This window comes from Mauremys reevesii, linkage group 6 (genome assembly GCF_016161935.1).
Source record: "Mauremys reevesii isolate NIE-2019 linkage group 6, ASM1616193v1, whole genome shotgun sequence".
NCBI classification, from domain to species: Eukaryota; Metazoa; Chordata; order Testudines; family Geoemydidae; genus Mauremys; species Mauremys reevesii.
This window is the reverse complement of record NC_052628.1, coordinates 32,155,235-32,177,432: the sequence shown is the minus strand read 5'-3', so window position 1 is coordinate 32,177,432 and position 22,198 is coordinate 32,155,235. Positions and strand designations below refer to the sequence as shown.

The 22,198-nt window shown below is 42.0% G+C and overlaps 1 protein-coding gene across 5 annotated transcripts in view; it reads left to right on the top strand.

Annotated features, from left to right (window-relative positions):
• The window catches only part of ARL15 (ADP ribosylation factor like GTPase 15), a 314,760-nt gene that overhangs the window by 99,673 nt on the left and 192,889 nt on the right, over positions 1 to 22,198 (top strand). Inside the window, exon 1 of one of the 5 annotated variants that reach the window (XM_039543478.1) lies at positions 20,148 to 20,327. The exons of the other annotated variants lie outside the window; for them this stretch is intronic. Coding sequence (XP_039399412.1) covers positions 20,286 to 20,327 — 42 coding nt within the window. The 5' untranslated portion in view covers positions 20,148 to 20,285. Of the gene's footprint in view, positions 1 to 20,147; positions 20,328 to 22,198 lie in introns of those variants that run through there. 5 annotated transcript variants of the gene reach the window in all.

Here is a 22,198-nt window from a genome sequence, read left to right as displayed (position 1 = left end):
CATAGGGGTTTGGATGACGGCAGTGGGCTGCGGGTTTCTGCGTGGGAAGGGGTGATGGGTGTGGGAGAAGGGTGACTATCTGTCCGTGGATGAGGGCTCTTGTTGGGGCTCAGGGCAGCGGATAGGCTCGTGGATCCGTTGCAAGTGCATCGTAAGGGCAGCCTGCCTTCACAGTAATGGCGTGGCAGGCGCTAGGACCCTGGACAAGCATACACATTACGAAATGATCAGGGGCAGCATACACAACACAGAATGACCCTGGTGCCTACTGACTGCAGTGTGTGTGTGCCCCGCAGTTGATCCTTTCCCCAAGTCTGTACCCTGGTACTGTAGGCTATACCGTGCAAGTATGAAACCCCTGTCCACCCCATACACGAAAAATCCTCTGACAGGAAAGACATGACGGAAACAGTGATTAACAGCAAACATCTTTTATTAATCTAATAAACAGTGGGGGGATGAACCTTGGATTTGGGACTGGCTGAGCCTATAAGGGAAGCACTTCTACAAATTTCTAACGTGAGAAGTGCGGGGTACACAGCCGCTCTGCTCTGGTTCAGTGACAGTTCTCACGGCCTCTACCACCCCTCCCTCTTGTACTTTTGGGTGAGGGGGGGCCAGGACTTCTTGGCTGGGGAGGGCGATTGCAGAGACACTGCAGGGGGGCCCTGTCCTCCAGCCTGCGGTCCTGCAGGACATCAACAAGGCGACGAAGCGTGTCCGTTTGTTCCTTCATGAGACCAAGCAGCGTTTGGGTGGTCTGCTGGTCTTCCTGCCGCCACCTATCCTCACGTTCCATGAGTGTGCGATGCTGCTCACATAGGGTCTCCCTCCAGTGTTTCTGCTCTGCAGCCTCTGCTCGGGAGCAGGCCATCAGTTCAGCGAACATGTCGTCCCTAGTCGTCTTCTTTCACCGTCTAATCATTGCCAGTCTCTGCGAGGGGGATGCCGGGGCAGTCCGGGAAGGAGCCGAAGCTGTGTGATGGGGAAAGTTAGTGATTTCCTTGTACAGATACATTTTTGCGAACAGTGAACACCGTCTAGTCAATTTCTATGAAGAAGACCGTACCGGACAACAAGTGTCACGTGGTCTCCAGAATCAGAGGGGTAGCCGTGTTAGTCTGGATCTGTAAAAGCAACAAAGAATCCTGTGGCACCTTATAGACTAACAGACATTCTGCAGCATGAGCTTTCGTGGGTGAATACCCACTTCTTCAGATGCAAGTGAAGAAGTGGGTATTCACCCACGAAAGCTCATGCTGCAGAATGTCTGTTAGTCTATAAGGTGCCACAGGATTCTTTGTGGTCTCCAGAGAAGCACAACATTTTGGCCTACGCTCTGATTGGCTGCGCCATTGCACAGGAGAGCGGAGAAGTCGGGAGAGATAGCAGAATCCGTCTAGCAGAGAGTCCTGGTAAGCCTTACAGTACATTATGCTTATCAGTTAACGGATAGCTGTGCTGTCGTGCTAAAGGCAATCTGGAAATCAGATACTATGACCCTTTTGCAGCCACTCCCGACACTGCAGGGGAAAGATCAATGTATGCTTTTCCTGTGTGGCCTACAGCACGTGGCTGCTAAGCGCGGGGCTTTGTTATGCAAAGTATAAGTAAACCATTAAGAACAGTAACTATTCGCTAATTGCCCTAATTAGATGCAGCACTTCAGTAACGAGATTACCCTGAGGCGTGTCTCTCTAGTGCAGAAAGAAAGGATGTTAAGGGAAGCACTTCACCGACCGGGACCCTATGCGGCCATGCTGGTAGAGGCGATGGTTCCCCTGTATCTGAGGATGTCGTGGCGTGGAAGAGTGAGCTTCACCGGAGGACCAAATAAGGCACCTCTTCCTCGAAACCTCCTGCGGAGGGTATTTGAGGAACTGTTTGAAGCATTTGTGGAATTGTCCATGGAGGACTATTGTTCCATCCCAATCTGTGTAGACCTACTGTTCGTTTAGTTTCCCTTTAAAAACTTTTAGATATAGTATTTATAGATAGAATTTATATTTTTGGTATACATGTTTTCGAACAAATAAATATTTTCTTGTTTATATGACTTACCGCCTGATCCTTCCCCTGACTCTGAGTCCGGGTTCACGGCCGGTGAGGGTTGGTAGGGGATCTCTGTGAGGGTGAGGAACAGATCCTGGCTGTCAGGGAAAGCGGCATTGTGTTCGCTGTCGCCTGCGCCTTCCTCCACGGACCCTTCGTCGTCTTCCCCATCGGCGAACATCGAGTAGGAACTGTCCTGGCTCACTATGCCATCCACTGAGTCCACGGTCACTGGTGGGACAGTGGTGGCAGACCCACCGAGAATGGCATGCAGTGCCTCGTAGAAGCGGCATGTCTGGGGCTGGGCTCGGGCGTCCGCTTGCCGCTCTGACTTTTGATAGCCTTGCCTCAGGTCCTTGACTTTCACGCGGCACTGCATCGCATCCCGGCTGTATCCTTTCTGTGTCATGGCTTGGGAGACCTTCTCGAAGGTCTTTGCATTACGCTTGTTGGAGCGCAGCTCCGACAGCACAGACTCCTCGCCCCACACAGCGATCAGATCCTGGACTTCCCGGTCTGTCCATGCTGGGGATCTCTTTCTATTCTTGCATTGGGCTGACTCCTCTGCTGGAGAGCTCTGCATCGTTGCAGGTGCCGCGGAGCTCGCCCCGATGTCAAAGCAAGAAATGAGATTCTAACTGTCCAGACAGGAAAAGGATTTCAAATTTTCCCGGGTCATTTCCTGTGTGGCTGCTCAGAACATCCAAGCTCGGACTGCTGTCCAGAGCGTCAACAGAGTGGTGCACTGTGGGATAGCTCCCGGAGCTACTAAGTTCGATTTGCATCCACACCTAGCCTAATTCGAGCTAGCAAGTGCGAATTTAGCGTTACTCCACCTGTCGGGGTGGAGTACCAAATTCGAACTAAGGAGCCCCCTAGTTCGAATTAAATGGCTTCCTGGTGTGGACGGTTGAGCGATTAGTTCGAATTAACGCTGCTAAATTGGATTTAAGATCCTAGTGTAGACCAGGCCTAAGAAACAAAGAACAGGTTAAAAAAAAAGAAACCTCCACAGGGATTTGAAAATATCTTGTCCCTGATTGGTCCTCTGGTCAGGTGTCCACAGGTACTGCTTGTTAACCCTTTACAGGTAGACAAAAACCTTAACCCTTAACTAACTGTTTATGACACCTCCTTTTTACTGACTATGGGCTCTTTGGTGGCATCCCTCTCTGTCTCCCTGGTGGACAAGGCAGTTGAGAGTCCCCAGCTGGAAAGCGACTGACGGTCGGCTGAAAAGATGCCCTTCAGCACCTGCTGCGGTGGGAGTGGAGTAATTGGTCTCTTTCATGCAGTCCCCACGTAGCCTAAAGGGGCGTCCTACCAAAGATAGATTTGTGACCGGGACACTGTCACAAGCATCATATTTTACCAGGTATTTAAGAACGTGTGTTGGAAGGTATAGTTTTTCAAAGGTAAGTTCCCCCCAATCTCCTTCCCCTCTAAGTAGTGACCTATGCTTCTCTTCTTTTTATAATCTCTACTGCACATATGTTTTATAAAACAGAAATAGAAAAGACAAAAGGCAGAATGCAGACAAGTTAATATTATTGTAGGAACCCTAACTATAATGTGATTCTACAATTTTTTTCCATGGCATATAATTGTATATTCCATTATTTCAGTTTTTATAAATGAGTAAGATTAAGGAACAAAAGTCGAGGGGAAAAGCTGTGAAGTGTCCTTGTGGAAGTTATGTTCCTTAGAAGTTATTGATTAGATCAGTGATACTCGGACCTCCAGTGGTTCAGGAGCCAAATTAAGGATCAGCATTTCCCAAAAGATCCACAGTGGTATGAATTCATTGTTTCATTTTCTCTCATATATTGTTATTGAAAAATGACTGACCAAGTATTATTATTTTATCAACTACGATTTGGTTAATAAAATTGATTAATAATTAAACCACGTGCTGTGGCTCTTTGCAGCACATATTAAACACGAGACACATTAAAGAACCACTTGCATCCACCAAGCCTCAATCTGAGTATCTCTGGATTAGATTGTGAACACTTTGGGGCAGGGGCTGTACTCTTTAGCTATGTGATTGCAAACCACAGTGGAGCCCTTGATCCTGATTGTGTCCCAGGCAATACCCTAATGAAAAAAGTATGGTACCATTACCTCTGTAAACTCAGCAGACTTTGGGTGCAGTTTCATCAGTTCACATTTCCTAGACTCTGTAAGGTTCTGTCTTTTAGGTCATAAAACCTAATGCCTCATAAAAAATTAAATAAAATATAATCTGATGAACACATACCCAGTGAAGTCTTTCAAGGAGATAATTAAGATTGGAGGACTAATGGGGTAGAAAGGTTTCAGGATGAGAGGCTACAAATGTGTGCACCCGCTATCAGTGAATGTATTTCACCTGTCTGATAGTGTGCAGCTGAAGTCAACTTAAATTTGTAGTATGTGCACTCAGGGCACAGTTTTTCAGTGGCTATAAGACTAAGTCAAACATTTTTTCATAGCTAGTAAATGCACTACTTACTGGTGACTATTTCTTTCTCAAACTTTGAAATCTATCTGTGCCTTTTTAAAGGCAGATTAGCTATAGTGTCTAGAATTCTTTAAAATTGAAATAATTGCCTACTTCAAACAGAGATTTTGCTCAACATTTTCAAAAATAAAATCTCCTTTGGAAGAGAATACCAGGGGAAGTTTCATCTAATTGTGTGGGGTTTGGGTTTTTTTGCTTTCAAAAGCTAGGAACCTGTGGAAACATGGACTTATAATTGCAGCTGTTATGCCAGTGGTGAATTTGATTCTTGTAGCCTGACTCTTTCCACAAGTTCTGAGAATCAGCAACTTCAGTTGAAGTCTGTTGAAAATGAGTCCATTCAGTGCCTCTGAAAATGAGCCCTCTCCCCCAGATGCTGTAGGACCTGAAATCAGAATATCAATTTGTGTGGAAACAGTCTAGAGGTACTGGTGGATACTTCCTCCTTGCACATGATTGGTAGATGAAAATCATAATGTGATTCTACAATTTTTTTCCATGGCATATAATTGTATATTCCATTATTTCAGTTTTTATAAATGAGTAAGATTAAGGAAGAAAAGTCGAGGGGAAAAGCTGTGAAGTGTCCTTGTGGAAGTTATGTTCCTTAGAAGTTATTGATTAGATCAGTGATACTCGGACCTCCAGTGGTTCAGGAGCCAAATTAAGGATCAGCATTTCCCAAAAGATCCACAGTGGTATGAATTCATTGTTTCATTTTCTCTCATATATTGTTATTGAAAAATGACTGACCAAGTATTATTATTTTATCAACTACGATTTGGTTAATAAAATTGATTAATAATTAAACCACGTGCTGTGGCTCTTTGCAGCACATATTAAACACGAGACACATTAAAGAACCACTTGCATCCACCAAGCCTCAATCTGAGTATCTCTGGATTAGATTGTGAACACTTTGGGGCAGGGGCTGTACTCTTTAGCTATGTGATTGCAAACCACAGTGGAGCCCTGATCCTTGATTGTGTCCCAGGCAATACCCTAATGAAAAAAGTATGGTACCATTACCTCTGTAAACTCAGCAGACTTTGGGTGCAGTTTCATCAGTTCACATTTCCTAGACTCTGTAAGGTTCTGTCTTTTAGGTCATAAAACCTAATGCCTCATAAAAAATTAAATAAAATATAATCTGATGAACACATACCCAGTGAAGTCTTTCAAGGAGATAATTAAGATTGGAGGACTAATGGGGTAGAAAGGTTTCCTCAGGATGAGAGGCTACAAATGTGTGCACCTGCTATCAGTGAATGTATTTCACCTGTCTGATAGTGTGCAGCTGAAGTCAACTTAAATTTGTAGTATGTGCACTCAGGGCACAGTTTTTCAGTGGCTATAAGACTAAGTCAAACATTTTTTCATAGCTAGTAAATGCACTACTTACTGGTGACTATTTCTTTCTCAAACTTTGAAATCTATCTGTGCCTTTTTAAAAGGCAGATTAGCTATAGTGTCTAGAATTCTTTAAAATTGAAATAATTGCCTACTTCAAACAGAGATTTTGCTCAACATTTTCAAAAATAAAATCTCCTTTGGAAGAGAATACCAGGGGAAGTTTCATCTAATTGTGTGGGGTTTGGGTTTTTTTGCTTTCAAAAGCTAGGAACCTGTGGAAACATGGACTTATAATTGCAGCTGTTATGCCAGTGGTGAATTTGATTCTTGTAGCCTGACTCTTTCCACAAGTTCTGAGAATCAGCAACTTCAGTTGAAGTCTGTTGAAAATGAGTCCATTCAGTGCCTCTGAAAATGAGCCCTCTCCCCCAGATGCTGTAGGACCTGAAATCAGAATATCAATTTGTGTGGAAACAGTCTAGAGGTACTGGTGGATACTTCCTCCTTGCACATGATTGGTAGATGAAAATCTAAAGGGTCTGATCTAAGAGGACAAAAATAGCCATTGTGGGGGCCAGGTTGGTGAATTTAGAGAAAATTGGGAAACTGCAATTGGAGGGGTTAGGCAGGGCATTTAAAAGTTACAAAATAGAATTAAGGTAGAAAAACTTAGAACCAGTTAACTCGTTTAAGAAGTTGGGGAAAGCAAGTCAGGTTACACATTCAAAGGGGTTGTCATTTGCAGTTAAATTTTGGGGCAACTTTTTAAATGTTAGATTTTATTTCATTTTGTGCTTTCCTTGTAGTCTACAGATTAATGTTCTTGGGTGGGTCTGTTTCCTCCTATATAGACAATGTGCTGTAACTAGCCAAGTTCTTGTATATTAATGTTACCACATTATCTGTTCCCTAAATCTTTTGGTTAAAATATGTATTCTGTCTGTTTTGGGATTTGTATATAAATTAGGGCTGTCGATTAATTGCAGTTAACTCACGCGATAACTCAAAATGAATCGCGACTAATCACCATTTTAATCACACTCTTAAACAGAATACCAATTGAAATATATTAACTATTTCTGGATGTTTTTCTGCCTTTTCAAATATATGGATTTCAATTACAACACAGAATACAAAGTGTACAGTGCTCACTTTATATTATTTTTGTTCCAAATATTTGCACTGTAAAAATGATAAACAAAAGAAATACTGTTTTTTCAGTTCACCTCATACAAGTACCATAATGCAACCTCTTTATCGTGAAAGTGCAACTTACAAATGTAGATTTTTTTTTTTGGTTACATAACAGCACTCAAAAACAAAACAATGTAAAACTATGGAGCCTACAAGTCCACTGGGACAAAGTTCTTCCTCTACCTTGGTGGGTCCTGCGCTTATTGACGGATTTTTCTCGCCTCAGAGATTCACCATGTGGGTCGGGGAACAGCCCAGAGACCTTCCCCTCTGGTGGAACCCACAGTCCAGGTCAACTCCTCCTGTGTCTGATCAGGAGTTGGGAGGTTTAGGGGGAACCCAGGCCTGCCCTCTACTCCGGGTACCAGCCCAGGGCCCTGTGGACTGTAGCGGTCTAGAGTGCCTCCTGTAACAGCTGCATGACAGCTACAACTCCCTGGGCTACTTCCCCATGGCCTCCTACCAACACCACCTTTATCTTCACCATAGGATCTTTCTCCTGGTGTCTGATAATGCTTATACTCCTCAGTCCTCCAGCCCTCCCACTCTGAGCTCCTAGTGCCTTTTGCTCCCAGCTCCTCGCATGCATGCCATAAACTGAAGTGAGGTCCTTTTAAAACTCAGGTGCCCTGATTAGCCAGCCAGTCCTAACGGATTCCAGCGGTTTCTTCTTAATTGGCTCCAAGTGTCCCAATTAGCCTGCCTGCCTTAATTGGTTCCAGCAAGTTCCTGCTTGTTCTGGAACTGCCTCTGTTACCTTATCCAGGGAAAAGGAATCTACTTAATCTGGGACTAATATGTCTGCCTTCTAACATTCTCCTGTAGCCATCTGGCCTCACCCTGTCACACCACTCAGTCCTACATCTTAGTCAGCCAATCGCTTAGAGAAACAAGTTTGTTTACATTTACAGGAGATAATGCTGCCTGCTTCTTATTTACAATGTCACCTGAAAGTGAGAACAGGTGTTTGCCTGGCCCTTTTGTAGCCACCATTGCAAGGTATTTACACGCCAGATATGCTAAAAATTTGTATGCTGCTTCATGCTTTGGCTACCATTCCAGAGGACATGCTTCCATGCTGATGACGCTCTTTTTTTTTTTTAAAGTGTTAATTAAATTTTGACTGAACTCCTTTGGGGAGAATAGTATGTCTCCTGCTCTGTTTTATCCACATTTTGCCATATTTCATATTATAGCTCTCTCAGATGATGACCCAGCACGTGTTGTTCATTTTAAGATGGTACCAGTGTGAGATTTCTAAAGATAGCTATAGCACTTAACTCAAGGTTTAAGAATCGAAAGTGCCTTCCAAAATCTGAGAGGGACGAGGTGTGGAGCATGCTTTCAGAAGTCTTAAAATAGCAACACTCCGATGCGGAAGCTACAGAACTCGAATGATCAAAATCTTCTGCTAGTGGCATCTGTCTCAGATGATGAAAGTGAACATGTGTTGGTCTGCACTGCTTTGGATAGTTATTGAGCGGAACCTGTCATCAGCATGGACACACGTCCTCTGGAATGGTTGTTGAAGCATGAAGGGACATACGAATCTTATATAAGAACATAAGACCGGCCGTATTGGGTCAGACCAAAGGTCCATCTAGCCCAGTATCCTGTCTACCAACAGTGGCCAATGCCAGGTGCCCCAGAGGGAGTGAACCTAATGGGTAATGATCAAGTGATCTCTCTCCTGCCATCCATCTCCACCCTTTGACAGACAGAGGCTAGGGACACCATTCCTTACCCAACCTGGCTAATAGCCATTAATGGACTTAACGTCCATGAATTTATCCAGTTCTCTTTTAAATGCTGTTATAGTCCTAGCCTTCACAACCTCCTCAGGCAAGGAGTTCCACAAGTTGACTGTGCACTGTGTGAAGAACAACTTCCTTTTATTTGTTTTAAACCTGCTGCCCATTAATTTTATTTGGTGGCCCCTAGTTCTTGTATTATGGGAATAAGTAAATAACTTTTCCTTATCTACTTTCTCCACATCACTCATGATTTTATATACCTCTATCCTATCCCCCCTTAGTCTCCTCTTTTCCAAGCTGAAAAGTCCTAGCCTCTTTAATCTCTCCTCATATGGGACCCGTTCCAAACCCCTAATCATTTTAGTTGCCCTTCTCTGAACCTTTTCTAGTGCCAGTATATCTTTTTTGAGATGAGACCGCCACATCTGTATGCAGTATTCAAGATGTGGACGTACCATCGATTTATATAAGGGCAATAATATATTCTCCATCTTATTCTTTATCCCCTTTTTAATGATTCCCAACATCCTGTTTTGTGTTTTTTTGACCGCCTCTGCACACTGCTTGGACGTCTTCAGAGAACTATCCACGATGACTCCAAGATCTTTTTCCTGACTTCTTGTAGCTAAATTAGCCCCCATCATATTGTATGTATAGTTGGGGTTATTTTTTCCAATGTGCATTACTTTACATTTATCCACATTAAATTTCATTTGCCATTTTGTTGCCCAGTCACTTAGTTTTGTGAGATCTTTTTGAAGTTCTTCACAGTCTGCTTTGGTCTTAACTATCTTGAGCAGTTTAGTATCATCTGCAAACTTTGCCACCTCATTTTTTACCCCTTTCTTCAGATCATTTATGAATAAGTTGAATAGGATTGGTCCTAGGACTGACCCTTGGGGAACAACACTAGTTACCTCTCTCCATTCTGAGAATTTACCATTAATTCCTACCCTTTGTTCTCTGTCTTTTAACCAGTTCTCAATCCATGAAAGGACCTTCCCTTTTATCCCATGACAACTTAATTTATGTAAGAGCCTTTGGTGAGGGACCTTGTCAAAGGCTTTCTGGAAATCTAAGTACACTATGTCCACTGGATCCCCCTTGTCCACATGTATGTTTGACCCCTTCAAAGAACTCTAATAGATTAGTAAGACACGATTTCCCTTTACAGAAACCATGTTGACTTTTGCCCAACAATTTATGTTCTTTTATGTGTCTGACAATTTTATTCTTTACTATTATTTCAACTAATTTGCCCGGTACTGACGTTGTACCAGTCTGTAATTGCCGGGATCACCTCTAGAGCCCTTTTTAAATATTGGTGTTACATTAGCGATCTTCCAGTTATTGGGTACAGAAGCCGATTTAAAGGATAGGTTACAAACCATAGTTAAATCAAATGTGAAGTTGCGGAACTACTCTTTCAGAACTCTTGGATGAATGCCATCTGGTCCCGGTGACTTGTTAATGTTAAGTTTATCAATTAATTCCAAAACCACCTCCAGTGACGCTTCAAATTGTGAGTTCCTCAGATTTGTCACCTACAAAAGTCAGCTCAGGTTTGGGAATCTCCCTAACATCCTCAGCCATGAAAGACTGAAGCAAAGAATCCATTTAGTTTCTCCGCAATGACTTGATTGTCTTTAAGCGCTTCTTTTGTATCTCAATCATCCAGGGACCCCACTGGTTGTTTAGCAGGCTTCCTGCTTCTGATGTACTTAGAAAACATTGTTATTACCTTTAGAGTTTTTGGCTAGCCATTCTTCAAACTCCTCTTTAGCTTTTCTTATTACATTTTTACACTTAATTTGGCAGTGTTTATGCTCCTTTCTATTTACATCACTAGGATTTAACTTCCACTTTTTAAAAGATGCCATTTTATCTCTCACTGCTTCTTTTACATGGTTGTTAAGCCACGGTGGCTCTTTTTTAGTTCTTTTACTGTTTCTTAATTTGGGGTATACATTGAAGTTGGGCCTCTATTATGGTGTCTTTAAAAAGCGTCCATGCAGTTTTCAGGGATTTCACTTTAGTCACTGTACCTTTTAAATTTCTGTTTAACTAACCGCTTCATTTTTGCCTAGTTCCCCTTTTTGAAATTAAATGCCACAGTGTTGGGCTGTTGATGTTCTTCCCACCACAGGGATGTTAAATGTTATAATATGGTCACTATTTCCAAGCGGTCCTGTTATAGTTTACCTCTTGGACCAGCTCCTGCACTCCATTCAGGACTAAATCAAGAGTTGCCTCTCCCCTTGTGGGTTCCTGTACCAGCTGCTCCGAGAAGCAGTCATTTAAAGTATCGAGAAATTTTGTCTCTGCATTTCATCTTGAGGTGACGTGTTCCCAGTCAATATGGGGATAATTGAAATCCCCCACTATTATTGAATTCTTAATTTTGATAGCCTCTCTAATTTCCCTTAGCATCTCATCATCACTATCACTGTCCTGGTCAGGTGGTCGATAATAGATCCCTAATGTTATATTCTTATTAGAGCATGAAATTACTATCCATAGAGAGTCTATGGAACGTGTGGATTCACTTAAGATTTTTACTTCATTTGATTCTACATTTTCTTTCACATATAGTGCCACTCTTCCTCCCCCTCCCCCACGCACGACCTGTTCTGTCCTGATATATTTTGTACCCCGGAATGATTGTGGCCCATTGATCGTCCTCAGTCCACCAAGTTTCTGTGATGCCTATTATATCAATATCCTCCTCTATCACGAGTTCACCCATCTTATTATTTAGACTTCAAGCATTTGTGTACAAGCACTTTAAAAACTTGTGACTTTGTCTGCCCTTTTCTGATGTGTCCGATTCTTTATGTGAATGTTTCTCGTCTTATCTGGCCCTTACATTAGCCTCTTCCATCCTCTGCTCCTGACTATAACCTAGAGAATCTCTATCAATAGACTCTCCTCTAAGAGAAGTCTGTGTCCGATCCATGTGCTCCTCTGCAGCAGTCAGCTTTCCCCCATGTCCTAGTTTAAAAACTGCTCTGCGACCTTTTTAATGTTAAGTGCCAGCAGTCTGGTTCCACTTTGGTTTAGGTGGAGCCCATCTCTCCTGTATAGGCTCCCCCTATCCCAAAAGTTTCCCCAGTTCCTAATGAATCTAAACCCCTCCTCTCTACACCATCGTCTCATCCATGCATTGAGACTCTGAAGCTCTGCCTGCCTACCTGGTCCTGCGCATGGAACTGGGAGCATTTCTGAGAATGCCACCATAGAGGTCCTGGATTCCAGTCTCTTCCCTAGCAGCCTAAATTTGGCCTCCAGGACGTCTTTCCTACCCTTCCCTATGTCATTGGTACCTACATGTACCAAGATCACCGGCTCCTCCCCTGCACTACACATAAGTCTGTCTAGATACCTCGAGAGAGCCGCAACCTTCGCACCAGGCAGGCAAGTCACCATACGGTTCTCCTGGTCATCACAAACCCAGCTATCTATGTTTCTAATGATCAAATCTCTCATTACTAACACCTGTCTTTTCCTAGTGACTGGAGTTCCCTCCCCCGGAGAGGTAACATCAGTGTGAGAGGATACCCTAACACCATCTGGAAGGAGGATCCCAAATATGGGAAGGTTTCCCTCTGCTCCCATTGACTGCTCTGCTTCCCTGTGCCTTTCCTCCTCCTCAGCAGTGCAGGGGCTGTCTGACCGGAGGTGGGCCAATTCTACAGTGTCCTGGAAAGCCTCATCAACATACCTCTCTGCCTCCCTCAGCTCCTCCAGTTCCGACAGCCTGGCCTCCAAAGCCCGTACGCGGTCTCTGAGGGCCAGGAGCTCCTTGCACCGAATGCACACATACGCCATATGCCCACAGGGCAGGTAATCATACATGCTGCACTCAGCACAATAAACTGGATAGCCCCCACTCTGCTGCTGGACTTCTGCCTGACTTGTCTCCTGCAGCTACCTAGTTAACATGGCACGTAAATATCTTGCAAAGCCGGCAATAGCAGTGCTATGCAAATGTCTGTTCTCACTTTCAGGTGACACTGTAAACAAGAAGCGGGCAGCATTATCTCCTGCAAATGTGAACAGACTTGTTTGTCTGAGTGGCTGAACCAGAAGTAGGGCTGAGAGGACTTGTAGGCTCAAAAGTTTTACACTGTTTTATTTATGAATGCAGTTATGTTTTGTACAGAAGTCTACATTTGTAAGGTCAACTTTTATGACTGAGATTCAGTACAGTACTACAGTACTTGATTAGGTGATTTGAAAAATACTATTTCTCATTTTTTACAGTGTAAATATTTGTAATCAAAATAAATATAAAGTGAGCACTGTACACTTTGTATTCTGTGTTGTAAGTGAAATCAATATATTTGAAAATGTAAAAACATCCAAAAATATTTAAATAAATGGTATTCTGTTTAACAGTGTGATTAATCACGATCAGTTTTTTAATTGCTTGACAGCCTGTGTGTGTGTGTGTATTTTAAAAAAATAAATGAGGTGAAAAGGACAGAAGTAATCTGATAAACTTGTAGCAAACCTAGGGAAGAGATATTAGTTGGCAAGGTGATATATCCTTGATGTCCAAATTTGAAGATTTATAAAGTTATGGAAGTTGCACGTAGAAAATTCCTGTTAGGTCTTCTAGTTCATCTCCCTGCAAATGTTCCTCAGGACACTTTTAAAAAAAATATTTGTGTGTGTGTGTGTGTGTCTATTCTAGCACTGAAGTGTTCATTTTGTCTTGGGGGAGCCTTTTAGAGCCCACTAGATCTCACTGTCAAAAATCTTTTCCTCATTCTTCCCACCTTTTTTCCCACTTAAAATATTGTCACAGTTACTCTCATTGTCCCTGCTTTTGGGGTGGGTGGGGGATTCTCACCCAATGCACTCCCAGAGGGGTCAGGCCTTAAGCTTTCCTTCTTCTGAAGTAGGATTCAGAAAGAACAAAACTACCATCTTGGGTCAAACCAATGGTCCATCTAGCACAGTATCAATGTCCAACAGTGGCCAGTACCAGAGCTTCAAGGGGAGTGTACAGAACAAGGCAATTTTGGAGAGATTCCCCTCCCGGCAATTCTGCAGTTCATCCATCTTAGACCAGGGTGTGGACTACAGTCTCCTGGTTTGTCAGCCATGAATAGGTGCTATGGTAATAGAAGTAATAAATAATACTGCAGCACAACCAACAGTGATTGGTACCTTTGCAAGCAGGGCTGGCTCCAGGCACCAGCGGAGGAAGCACGTGCCTGGGGCAGCACATGCTAAGGGGTGGCATTCCGTCCATTTCTTGGGACGGCACATTCCGGGCGCTTTGTTTTTTTCTTGGGGTGGCAAAAATGGTAGAGCCGGCCCTGTTTGCAAGCTCTCTTTCTCCAGGAGCCTTTGACAGCATACATCTGCTGTGATACCTTGTTTGAAGAAGCTGTTTTTGTGTCATTTATTTATTCCTTAAGGGCACAAAGCATTTAGAACATAAGAATGGCCATACTGGGTCAGACCAAAGGTCCAGCCAGCCCAGTATCCTCTCCTCTGACAGTGGGCAATGGCAGGTCCCCCAAAGGGAATGAACAGACAGGTTATCATCAAGTGATCCATGCCCTGTCACTCAATCTCAGCTTCTTGCAAACATAGGCTAGGGACACCATTCCTGCCCATCCTGGCTAATAGCCATTGATAGGTTTATCTTCCATGAATCTATCTAGCTCCCTTTTGAACCCCATTATAGTATTGGCCTTCACAACACCCTCTGGCAAGGAGTTCCAGAGGCTGACAGTGCGTTGCGTGAAAAAATACTTTCTTGTGTTTTGTTTTAAACCTGCTACCTATTAATTTCATTTGGTGGCCCCTTGCTCTTGTATTATGAGGAGTAAATAACATTTATTTAGTTTCTCTGTACCACTTATGATTTTATAGATGTCTATCATACTTAGTCACCTCTTTTCCAAGCTGAAAAGTCCCAGTCTTATTAATCTCTCCTCATACGGAAGCCGTTCTATACCCCTAATAATTTTTGTTGCCCTTTTTGAACCTTTTCCAATTCCAATATTCCTTTTGTAGCTCTTTGCAGTCTGCCTGGGACTTAACTATCTTGAGTAGTTTTGTATCATCTGCAAATTTTGCCACCTCACAGTTTACCCCTTTTTTCCAGATCATTTATGAATATGTTAAATAGGATTGGGCCCAGTACAGATCCCTGGAGGACACCACTATTTACCTCTGTCCATTCTGAAAACTGACCATTTATTCCTACCCTTTATTTCCTATCTTTTAACCAGTTACCAGTCCATTTAGAGCAAAACCTAACAGTAAAAGGCTGAAACATACACCTTCCTCTCAGACCACTGAACTCCATCTTTGTCAGGAAGAAGCAGCCCTTCCTGCTCACAGCATCTGTCTGTCTGTGTGTTCCAGCCTGTCAGCTTTTCTTAGCTTATCCACTATCCACCCTCCTTTATTAGGGTCTTTGAGCTTTTCAGCCCCTTTGATTGCAGGATTTTTGCCTTGGGAAGGGTACATCATTCTCACCTGGATGGAGCCAGCCAGATAGTTTCTTCCTATTGATGGCCCAGCTATTGTCTCCTCAAGGGTCCTGTTTTGTTTTTTTGATGTAACTCCTGGCATCCAGGCATATTGATATCACAAAGATAATCTGAGGTTATTTGATGTTTATAAAAAATGCTCATTTCACAAACATTGTCCCATTTCTCTTACATATATTGCTTACCACAGTAATAATCCTCTCCATCCTTTCTGTTTAGACTTCAAATGTTTAATATCTCCAAGTTCTGTTTTATTTATGATCTCCTCCTGAATCAGCTCTCACAGGCCACCTTGCTCACCAATAGTTTTTGGTAATCGTATTTAAGCTCCCACTAATTTTGTCAGTCTTTCTGGTAATGCAGCACCCAGAATCAGTTATGGTGAAGCTGCACTGGAGCAGTAAGGAAAGTGCTATTTTCCAGCTCTTTTGATCTGATACCTTTGCACGTTCAGTTCTAAATTGTCTTGGCCTTTCTTTGTTGCCCTATCACATTGCAATACCCATGTATAACTTGTTCTCTACTGTCAGTGTTAGTTCTTATTACTGCTTTCTGGGTTTCTCCCTCACATTGTAGGGCGAGTTTTAGATTATTCTCCGTGCCCCACATTAAATCTCACTTCATTTTCTGCTTCTATTTCTAATCTTAGTAGGTGCCTTTGTAAAAATTTCCTATTCTGAGTAGTGTCCACAATTCTTCCCAATTTGGTATCCTATTCCAGTTACATTAATGGAGATATTTAATTAGACCAGATTTAGTAGCAATCCCTGCTGTAGTCTGTTAGAGATGTCTCTTCCCCTTGCCGAATGAAATCCTGTTTAAGAAAATACAAGATATATCCTGTGGCTTAGTCTAAGTGGGAAACTTTCCTAAATTAAACATTCTACTCTTCCTCTTTTCCCCTTAGAACACATTCAGAGGATTTCTTTAGGTCCCTTTTTCATAGACTCAGTGAGCTGTTCTGCATTTAGTTCTGTGTTGTGATGCACGGTAGTGTCGAGTGGATGAAACTCTCAACAGCTCATCTGTTCCTATCTTGTAATTATTATGGTGGAGTCGTTTAGAGGATTTCTTGCATAAGTCATTTTTACTTTTGTCAGCCCATAGTTTAAATGATCTCCCATAGCCTTTTGAGATCACCTTGCTTGCAACAAGTTGGGGCACACTTCTCATGTTAGGGTTGTTGGTTTCCTAATCTGCTGTTCCATGTCTTTCAACTAATTTTTGGTTGAACTTTTTTCAGCTTCTTAAATTAAATTTTCTTTCTTTCAGTCTGTGTGGTTTGCAAAAATTACATGTTGCATTTGGTCGCTTTGTTGGGTTTTACCACACAGACAATGAGTTTTATAGTGTACTTTTTAAGCAAGAACTTTTTCCTAACCATTAAACGTGAATGAGAAGCTGTTGCTGCCCTAGAATCTGTGTGAATTACCATAAGAGGTTGTCTTCATACTTTCTACCAGGCTTTGATTTGTGGCTGCACTTATAATGTGTTCTCCAGTTTGAAAGTTGTTACTAGTTTGAGAGTGATTTCCTATCAACATAATTGGGAATACAGGTAGAGCAGTAGAATCTCTCAAACCAGTAGTAACTTAGGTGTATCCACTGTACAACGAGCTGAATTATGTGGTTTATTTTCCTTTTTCACTTTCTCGATAATGGATGGTTACTGGCATACACTGTATTTTGGACATGACCTTCCTTTCCTTCATCATTTGTTTGACCTGAACTTTTCACTGGTAGCACTCTGTCCTGGATGCATACATTTCTGAGTCTAGCATTTTTTTGGGTCATATATACTTACATATCTAATATTATACACAACATGTACATCAGATACAGCTAGGCAAGAGCTTACTTACACATGAGTAGTTTTCTGCGAGAGGGGAGAACAAAGTACGCAATTGAATTTGGAATACATACACTCAACACTAATTAATTAGAAAAATCAAAGGGCACTAAGTGTCTATATGGTTCCTTCTGGCTTCTGTGATCCCATGTGAGCTTTCAATGAATGTATCGTAGGGTCATAATTACAGTTGTAGAACATGAGTAATTATTCCTGCTGTGCTGAACTAAAGAAAACGTAGTGTTCTGTAGCCCACCTTGTAACACACATGAATCATGATGGAGAAGCTTATTTTGGCTAAGCTCAAGACCTGCAAAATGATTGCTTTTAGCAAGCCTGTAAGCTCTAGGCTATTGTTGAAAAATCTGTACATGTCCTTCATCCTAACTAGAAATGACAAGTGGTGCCACATCTCTTAACTTTTGCACATTTATAGTCCTAAATGGTGTTTCTGATGCTTTTTCTCTGGTATTTCCCATCAGTTAGTTTTTCTTTCAATATAATTACACATTTGATTTTTTTCTCTTTTCTTTTTTAATGTGACAAAATTGTGTATTCGGAGGCTTTCAATTATCTTTTTGAAACATTAGTCTTAAGTACAGTTGGTTTGGTACAGGGATGGACTGACGACCATTAAAATCTTCTGTGCGCTAAGACCAGCTAAAATCTTCTGTGCACTAATTAAAAATAGTAAGCATATTGGAGGAGAGGGGAAGGTAATAAATTCTCTGAAGTGTGGTCTGCCAATTATTCTCCCCTAGTGATATATTTTTTGGACAGGGAGGATGTATGTAATTTAGTGGAGTCTGGGGTTTTCACAAGACACTGAGGCTCCAATTCAGCAAAGCATTTAAGAACATGCTTAAGTTCATCTGTATGCAAGAAAGCATGTGTGCATGTGCTTATATACTTTGCTGAATTGGGGCCTTAATAACTTACCAGGGCTGGTTTAGTAATATACAGAGAAAGGGGGATACATTTTCCCCGGAAGCCGGGAGACGTCTTTCTTCCCATCCTCACTTTGAATTGAACACTTTAACACAGAGAAATTAAACCTTGCTTGTGCTTTCAGATTGTAAGATTTTTCTGGCAGAGCCCTCCTCCCCATCCCCCTTTTTTTGGCACAGTATACAGTACCTATTGTACTGCAACATTTATATTTGTTGTTCCATAGATATACATTCTATAGTCAAATGTTGCATGAATTTTATTGTGACAAACAGCTTAGTTTACTGTATCTTCCTTCATTTTGTTCTTCCTTAATCTCAGTTTATTTTTGTCTTGTGTTTTTCCTCTTTCCCTCCCTCATGTCCCATCTCTCTCCTCTTCCTTTTCTTGTGTTGCACTCTTTGCCTCTTTCATATTTTTCTCTTATCTTTTTCATTTTTCTTCCAATAAGACCAAGACCCCTTTGCAGCCTTATGTAAGGTTATCATATCGATGGAACTCATTTTCTGTAAACTTGGCTTGTTTTGAAGATCTCATTGCGTTTTAGTCAACTTAGCCTGGCTACTGCACTGTGCTGTACTTTAATGTATGCAAGTTTGGTATAAGAAAGCCAGTTGCATCATGTTGCCTTAAGTGGCAAATAAAATATAAAGGGAGATCATATTTTAACATACAAGCACAAGGGGACAGAATTAAGGATGAGCTTTCACCCTTAACTCTATTTCCTGAATATTTTGTGTGTGTGTTTGTGTGCGCGAGAGAGATCAACTAAGCATGAAATTCCCTGCTTCTGTTAGTGCAACAAAAGAAACAGACAGGAGATGAGTCCAGAACAAAGCAGAAATAATGGAGGAGTATTTCATCTCAAAAAGGAGAGTGAAATGAGAAGTACAAGTAGGCAAAGAAAGACTGCCTGGCCTGAGGCAGTGCAGTGTGTTGGCAAGAAAGTAGTAGTTCAGGGACGTCTGCTGCCCAGAGCTGTGATATCTGAGCAGCCCACATGTAAAAAATGTTTGGCCACTCCTGCAACAGACACAATATTTAATGCTTTCCCCAGAAGAAACCTCAGTAGGATTTTTTTAAAGGGCCACTGTTGAGGATTTTCAGCTCAAATACTGATCCACCTAAAACTGCAATAATCTGGTGAGGGTGGAAATTCCTAGGTAGGAATCTTACTGGCTATTGTTTTCCTATAACTCTTGCACATGAACACCAAAAAACCTAGTTAAAAAATAGTGGTGCTTAATTTTGTACATTTTTCTGCAACAGCAATTAATTATTCCCTGTTTATTGGGTAAATATGCACATTTCTTCAAGATACCGTTTTACTTTAGTTTCAACTCATATGCTTCCTTTACATGTTTTTTTCCTAGAATTTAACTCTCCCCTCTCCCCCCACCACCACACATGAATACACAGATCTTTGAGTGTGATATACTCTCAAAAAAGCATGGACATTTACAGTAAATATGTAATCCTCCTTTAAATATTGCATGTACATAGGATTCTCGTTCTAGGGCCTTTCCTCCCCACTACGAGATGGGCCAGGACTCCCCAAACTCAGAGATCGGGATCCTATGAGTTATGGCAGTTGGGCTGGAATCATAGAATATCAGGGTTGGAAGGGACCTTAGGAGGTCATCTAATCCAACCCCCTGCTCAAAGCAGGACCAATTCCCAACTAAATCATCCCAGCCAGGGCTTTGTCAAGCCTGACCTTAAAAACCTCGAAGGAAGGAAATTCCGCCACCTCCCTAGGTGTAATCCATTCCAGTGCTTCACCACCCTCCTAGAGAAAAAGTTTTTCCTAATATCCAACCTAAACCTCCCCCACTGCAACTTGAGACCATTACTCCTTGTTCTGTCATATGGTACCACTGAGAACAGTCTAGATCCATCCTCTTTGGAACTCCCTTTCAGGTAGCTGAAACAGGAGTCCCCTCCCCCCTTATTCCATTCCAACTGTTGCTGTCTGAGTTACCTCAGCCAGTCCCTGAATGTGCAGGAAAGAAGAGCTTTTTATGTCAGCTGTTCACAAGAAATTCCTCAGAAATTCTTTACATAGTTGGCACTCTTGGAGATGGCAATAATCTGTGCCCTAAAGAGAAGGTGGGCTCATGGGAATCCTATGTGATACTTTGAAAGAAGCAGGATTACAGGTAAGTAATTTACTCTTTCACTTGCCAGTTATTCAACGATATTCCACTGTTGAGAGACATGGGTGTTACTGGCCTGAAACTACAAACACTATTGTCTATTAATCGTAATTATATGATGTAGCAGTGGTTTACTCGGCCTGATATTGGATGCACCTGCTGCCTCAGTTGCCCCATTTCTCAGCTTCAGTTTCCCAGGCTGAGAAGACACTATGGTTCTCTTAGCCTGAAGTCTTTAGTGCTTTACTGGCTCCAGGGTGACTTAGCTCTTGGCCTGTGTTCACACCTTCTGGAGTAAATTATAATCTAATGGCAATACAAGTAAACATTTTCCACCTCAGATTCTTCTAGAACAAGTCCTTCTTCTAAGGGTCTGGGTCTATCAACCTTCAGTTTTTAGCTCTTCTGTTGAGTGGAACCCAAGAGAGTGGGAAGCTGAGCTCAACACTCCTCCTTCCCTTTGTAAACAGAGGTGGATGCAGCAACTTGGAATGAGGTGATATAGGGGGATGTATGTGCTCCTTCTACTACAGGTTTCTGACCAAAGGACCCTATGTGATTTGGTTGTTTTGCCTTTAGCCACCAGAGTTCTTGCCTAGATCTCTTCTCATGTAAGCCTACTTCCGGCATCTCCTTTGTGTCTCTTCTCTATGCCTGAATACAGGCTGCTGTTATATTGTCTAGCCAGCCTTGTTTCAGTCACATTCTCCCCCATGACATGACTCTCATGTCCTGAGAGGTAACCTAGTAGCAGGTGAGGCTGAACTCAGACTCCACTGGAAGGGCCACCCCACCTTGTGACACCTGGTTACACTGCAGGGCAGTGTTAAGGGAATGGTGCATATCCATTCCTTAATGGCTTTTGATTTTTTAAGTTTAACCTTAACTCTGAATTTCCTGGGTTTATAACGCTTGTGTTTGGGATAATTACAACATCCCTGTAATGTATTTTACCCTGAGTTACTGTCAAATACTCTCAACGTTAACTCCATATTAATGTCGTTTTTATCTAGGAATTGCAATATATTGATGATGGCGTATGAAAAACTGTGCAGGGTTATTCAGTATTACCATGTGACCAGTTGCATTGTGCCTATCACCTTGGATTTCTCATCAGTTGAAGAAAATTGAAAATGGCTCACATTGTTTCCATGGCTCCATTAAAAACTTTAAAGCTGTGGTATTACTTGTGCTCAAGTAGGCATTTGATACTTATAAAAAGGATTTTTAAAAACTTTAAATTTTACAGCTTTTAAATTGAAGTAGTGTAAAAGAGACTTTCCTTTCACTAGAGCAAGTGCCAAAGAGTGCCCTGTAGTGCAACACTCATGAGTCCAGTACTGTGTTGAAACAATGGCAACACCTGTGCGACAAACACCCAGGAAGACTGGGATCGGTGATGAGAGTTTAGCCGTTGCTGATAATTCTTGTACCTTTTTAGCTTTACAGGGAAGCTCTGAAGGCTGGGAAGCCTAAAACTAGCTCTTACCGGCTGTGTGTTTGTGGGCTCATGCACATAGTACTTCCTAATCTCCCTGTAGTCTTGGTTTTAATGAACAGACTGGAAAATGAAATATAGCAGATTCTTGAATATTTCACTCCCATGTCTACTTATGAGAAATAAAGCTGAAGACCTTTGTTTAAAACAAATTAAAAACACCTTTAATGCAGTTGTTGAAAGTATGTGTACTTCTCATGCTGGTTAAATTCTGGACTGTTGATCTTAGCTATGTCCATTTGTCACTTTAATTGTCAGTTTTTGACAGTTAATATTCTAAAGTCTAAAATTGGTCCCACAAATATTCAATGTCCTTGTGAAAGTTGGCACACGCACCCAGAAGGTTGAGTTTGAGTACCATAAGAAGGGGAGTTCC